The following is a 6,000-nucleotide window of genomic DNA, read 5'->3' as shown; positions in this document are numbered from 1 at the left end:
TTCATTTTAAAAGCATTTTAATGGCTTTTTGCACATATGTAACAGATCGGGAGAAGTCTACGGGTGCAGATCCAACTAGCAGTGACCCCTAGTTCACATCACAGCGACTACCTCACCTACAACAGCCCCGGCTCCACCCACCCCGGTCCCGCCCACCCCTATTGTGGCATTACTGATTGTGCAATATGAAGAAATATCTCATTACTATGGTTACAGTGACAGAGGAATGCGCACGATACTTATCAAACCGCCGGAGAATGTAGCGTAAAGAAAATGAAGAACAGGAAGCATTTCAACAGCAACCATCAAGTGAAGAGTTTCTGTTACTTCAGGTGTTCCACCAACAAACCAGAGCCACCCCACCGCCAGCTGGGTAGCAAAACAAACGCACCCACATTTACCTCTTTGGGGGCTCGGTCCTGCGGTTTTTGCTTCCAAAAAAGGTATGGAAGTTAATTAATGACAAAATTACAGAGCGCACAAAACAAATTCAAGCTTAAATCAGTTTGGGCAGATTTTGTGGAGAAAACAACCAGATCAGGCTGTTAAAGTTCTCTATTTTTCAAAGTAGGCAGAGACAAACTCCAGCATGCTCATTTAACCGTCACATGCGTCAGGAAGGCTGTTCACATGTGGACGTCTCGACACATTGATGAAAGTTCTGTTCTTTAAAATCATGCCAACAGATCTGCTTCTGCATGCTCTCAGATCTCAACCAGCAGATGTTTACAGTGCAAATCTCGTCTTCATTTTGTCACCAAAGAACTTCCGCGTGAAGCGAACCGTACAAGTAACTCAGAGGTTTTCTCTTCATTGCCGGCAAAAGTCTGATAAATAAAAACGGAGCGCTGAAGCCAACAAGCAAGCGACCATTATTCTGCAACATTTCTCACTTCCAGTAAACGCTTTTTAGAAGCAACTTGTCCACTTAACAGCAATGCTTAAAGTAATGTGTTTTTTATAGTACATCTATGTCTCCATACTCGGACTAAATAAACCTTAAGACAGTTTAACTGGGAAACAGAAAAAAACATTGTGGAGGGAAAAAAAACTAAAAAAAGGTGGAATTTAATGTTTTTTAAAAATGCAACCAGGGATCAAACAAATCTTTGTCATAAACGTTTGAGTTCACAAACATTCTTACTGGTCTTTAATTATTTATTCCCCCACAGAGGCTCAATAGCTCCTTCATTGTTAAAGGTAAAGAACTTTATAATCAAATGAAGCTTATTACGGTTTGTACGTCTTATTAGCAGTAAATATAAGTGAAATTAAAACACAGGTTTATTTTTCAACAGTTTGTTATACACAAGTTATACATACAATTCAAAGCACCGCAGGGTAACTCTCCAAATTACAGCCACTTCACGCTGCAGGAATTATCCAGCACCAGAACTCACCAGAACATAGTGATGACAATAAGCGTTTCACGTTTTATTGCAAAAATTGAGTTATTCAGTGCACAGATTGCAGCCCGGGGTGCTCTTATTTTGTACTTTGAACTCTTTAAAGTTTGTACTGCTTTCTCCACATATTCGGCACTTTTTACATTGTTTTAGGCATTTTAGCTGAAATTAAAAACTTGTGAGGTGTAATTTCAGAGGATTACCCCGCTGTGGTCTTCCCCACTACAGAGGGATACACGTCATCTTGCAAAGACAAAGCCTTGCAAAAACTGAGGATGGATCCTACCAGGAACTAACTACAACTTCCCAAAAGAAACAAAAACCCAACGGATGGAACTGAGACGACTTGGGAGCTCAAACACAACGCAGAAAGGCAGCAGTCGATGAGAAGCTGGGATGACGGGGAAGCAGAAGCAGATAGAAAACACAAATAATAGCAATAAGAATAATAAACGGGAATATTGGGGGAAATCCTCTACAGCGTGTTGTTGTTCAGCGGCAAACTCAATCTAAAGCGTTTGCGGGCCCCTTTTATTTTAGCATTTGTTTTCATTCAATCCGACCTTTTTTCGTTTGCTCAGAGGACACAGGTTGGTGTGTTTGTAGCTGTACTGACGCTCTGAGCCGGACCGGGCGGTTGATAGGCACAGAGTGGAGAGTTTTGGCTCGGAGCTTGCATGCTGGAGTCACGCTTTCAGAGAGGAAGAGGAGGAGGAGGAAGAAAGAAAGAAAGAAGTAGAAGGTAGAGAAAGAGAAAGAGGCTGTTTGGGATTTCATTTGACGTAGCAACTGATTATGTTGGAACTGTCGTATCAACAGATCATCAAAGGATCTTTTTCCTCATCGGCTCACTGTGTTATTTTTTTATATTATCACGTTAATAACAGACTTTTAACAGTTTTGAGCACATTTGAATCCATTTAGAAGTAAATTTAACTACACGTGGAGCGGTTAATCTATTTGTTTTTAGTTATTACAGTACCGGTTGCTACGAGCTGACTAAATATAGTATTCGCTCAATCGACACGGACGTCTTCCACTAATATTTGACAAGAGATGGATCGATAATGAGGAGCGACCCCAAACAGCACCAGAGGAATGAGGAAGAGGAGGATGAGGGGGGGGGAAGAAGGAGCGTCTACTTCTTCTTGCTGAACAGACTGAAGCGTTTCTCCTTGTCTTTCTCTCGTTTGCCCGGGCTGGACTCTGCTGCCGCGGCGACGGAGGCCGGCAGCGTCTGAGCGCGTGCGGCCGGGGCCGGCGTGCTGTGGCTGCTGGGAGTCACCTCCGACTTCTCGCCCGTCATGGCGGTCGAGATGGCCGATAACCACGTGTTCATCTCCTCCTGGAGGACGGAGAGAGGAAGGCGGGGCTTAACAGTGGCGAGCACAGGGAGAACAGCTGTTGCTATGGAGACGTGACCATTTACTTTAAGTCCCCTGAATTTATTATATAAACTCTTTAACTTAAACTCATAAACTCTTTTGACTCTTGAATATTGCACAATATTTGTGACCTATTATAACTTTGCCCCTCAAATGTATATAATTTCAACTTTGTTGACAGGTCTCCTCTTATAGTTTACTTAGAAATACATGAATTAAGACATAATGATTTGCTATAGAAACTGAAATGTAAGTGTAGCTGAGGTATCTAAATAAATTAATAATTAAAAAGGAAAAATAAAAAAAAAGGCACAAATACAATTTGGAAAACCTACAAAGAAGTTAAATAAACAAAATCAAATTGTTTTAACATGTTAAATGAAAAGAAATAGCGATAAAACGATTACAGAAATGAATAGTAAGACTGTTAAAAATTCTTTACTCACGTCATCTTTGGCTTGGAAGAGATACTCATTGCCATCAGTGATCCTGTGGGAGAAGATGCATTAAACAATAATTAGTAATCAATAAGTGCATGTATGAAGGGATTGAGGAGTGCGTTCGTGCTGCAGGACGAAGAATGTTAGCAGAACATTGTGAGCCGTGCTAACGTAACGCTAACGAAATAAATCAGTCCAATGCATTATTTGAACTAATATTCTTTGTCCTGCTTAAAAATAAAAAAATAAAATAAAAAAAAGATTCTCACTTGAGCTTGAAGACGTGTTTCTTCTTCTTGTAGTCCAGCGCCACCTCGCAGATGGCGTCCTTCAGGGTGACGGGGATCTCGCTGTGGTAGGGAATCCCCTGACCGGCGCTCTTCTGATCCTTGTAGAAGCCCATCTCCTGCTGGTTGATCACACAGTACACGTTGTGCCACGACCTGCAGGGACACAGACGGACCGCCGATCAGGGTTTTAATGCTTAGAAAACGGGCTTTTTATTCTTCATAGTCCCCAAACGGCCCCCACCTGCTGGAAGCCTTCTTGTTGTGTCCCTCCCACTCGTGTTTGCGGTGCAGGAAGCCCTCCAGCTGGGACGTGGGGGCCTCCGCCTGGGACTTGGCCGGCAGGGTCGCCGCCTGGCTGGCCTTGCCCTTGCGAGACCCCCCGGGAGACCCCGAGGGGCTCGGCTCCGACGTCCCGTTCACCGCCTCCCCGCCGTCCACGTTGTCCTGGAAACAAGGGGGAGAGGGGACAGTCAGGAGAGGACGGAGGACGGATGGAGGCGTCTCTCTCTCTCTCGCTCACAGGACACAGAAGCTGTAAATCACACCAGAGCTGCAGCATGCAGAGCAGAGCGGAATCACACGCTGCGAGGACACGGACCGAACCTCACGTGGCGTTTTATTTATTATCTGCCGACCTTTACGACCTTACGGATCTGGATTCTCTTAACTTAAATTGCAAACATTGAGAAAGACGTAGATCAGTAGACACAAATGCAACCAAATGTCCCTGCAAATCTAATCTGGACGAGGACAGATTAAGCTGTCCGATATCTACGAAGCACCTTGGTGTCTTCATGGTTCCATGCAAGTTTAGCAGACATGATGGCCTCATTATTTTCACACCAACCAGTGCTCCTGCATGGATCCCAACCGGTCCCCCGGTGGGTTTGTAGTACGTCTCATTCAAGTATTCGTATTGTAAAGGCTGAACTTCCAGGTAAATCTTAAAACGTTGTAGTTAAAAGTTGGTTTTCCTAAAGTGAAGCCTGGAGCCCCTAAACGCGTTTGGTCTCTGACTCAAGTCTCTAAACCACGACGGCTCTTACAACCAGCGCATTCATCAGCGTTTGTTGTTTAAGCGTTTAATTAATGGAGCTCAGCGCCGGATTAGAAAAAACATCTGGATTGCAGAGTCAGAGCAGAGCGAGTCACACAGTCCGATCATGCGCCGATTACAGGTTTAAGGACATGCACAGTAGATCACAACACACAAGACAAGGAGGGGAGAAGCCAGCAAAAAAAAAAATTCAAAAAAATCTCAAACAATTAGCAAAAGAATTGCTTGGAAGTCATTACGGGGCAGAATTATTGGTGAGGGGAGGATGCGATTGGCCTGGTATCAAGAGAGGTTTTATTTTTCCACACCACACCCACTCCAACCGGATGCTTATTACCCTGTTACCGAGCTCCTCGGGGGGCCGGACCGACGTGGACACTCTTTTTGAGCACAGATCGGAGGCGGGGGGCCGATCCTGGGAGCTTTAACCGGGGGGGCTGAAGCAGTCGGTCCTGGGAGCTCTGGTTTAGTGTTTATCGATCGCGTCATGAGGTATTAGGAATCTCACAGCTTATCAGAGGTACACAGATTGATTTTAGTGGCTTCTTTAATGTCGGACCTCTCGCTGCAGGAGGGTCAGGAAACGGGCCGGGTCTAAGCGCTGGAGCTTCCTGGACAAGCTGCTAAAAATTCTGAATTTTGTCATTTCATCTATGAAACGATGAAAAAAGTCAACTATGATTATTTCACTTTTTAAGGATTTGACTTTTAAATCAGATTAGACGAGTAAGGCGGGGCCGACTTTGTACAGATTAATCCTGGTCTTGTGAATTTATCGTCCCGGATTCATTTCAGAGCTGTATTGAATTCCCGTGAGATGATTTCACTTGCAGCTTGAGGTGAAGAATTATTTCTCTGATCATATTTCTGATAATTTGTTGGATTTCCCAAATGGTATTTCCATAAATAAAAAAGTCTGTCCGGTATTATACCTAATTTGAACTAACATAAGTATATTTCTACGTTATTTTTATTTTTATTCAAACAACACTTTTTAACTAGAAGACTTAATAAATGTCATAATAACATTTGGTAGGAAACCGCAACAACTATTTGTAGTTACTTTCTTATTCCAAGAATCTTTGGTAAAATAATGGAAATATTTTGTGAAACAATTAAACTTCCCAATGTTTTTCAACATCAATTTAGTTCACTATTTGGGAAACAAAGAAAATGCAACTAATGCGTAAGTATTTTCACGGCTCTCTAAATCCTTATTTGAACTTTGTGTTAATTGTATTGATTGATTTTTGATCCACAAAAAAAGCCTTCTATGGAAACCAAAATATCTATGCACGGTTTAAAATAAAGCCCCAGGGTGAAGAACATGGGATGAAGAACAACAACAACAATGACAGAAAACTCAACTGAAATGCTCTTGATGGTGACAGCATGCAACAACAAACACAACTGTGTGGGCAG

At 42.9% G+C, this 6,000-nt stretch overlaps 1 protein-coding gene across 4 annotated transcripts in view; it reads right to left on the bottom strand.

Moving 5' to 3' along the window:
• sptbn1 (spectrin, beta, non-erythrocytic 1) overlaps window positions 1-6,000 on the bottom strand; it is a 66,316-nt gene continuing 60,316 nt past the window's right edge. For all 4 annotated transcript variants that reach the window (XM_078104789.1, XM_078104790.1, XM_040177715.2 and 1 more), the window contains 4 exons: window positions 3,763-3,965; window positions 3,501-3,674; window positions 3,238-3,280; window positions 1-2,751 (listed from right to left, as the gene is read on the bottom strand). In XM_078104789.1, coding sequence (XP_077960915.1) covers window positions 2,545-2,751; window positions 3,238-3,280; window positions 3,501-3,674; window positions 3,763-3,965 — 627 coding nt within the window. In that variant the 3' untranslated portion in view covers window positions 1-2,544. The remainder of the gene's footprint in view (window positions 2,752-3,237; window positions 3,281-3,500; window positions 3,675-3,762; window positions 3,966-6,000) is intronic.

Source organism: Gasterosteus aculeatus, chromosome 6 (assembly GCF_964276395.1).
Source record: "Gasterosteus aculeatus chromosome 6, fGasAcu3.hap1.1, whole genome shotgun sequence".
NCBI classification, from domain to species: Eukaryota; Metazoa; Chordata; class Actinopteri; order Perciformes; family Gasterosteidae; genus Gasterosteus; species Gasterosteus aculeatus.
This window is presented reverse-complemented; position numbering and strand designations above follow the sequence as displayed.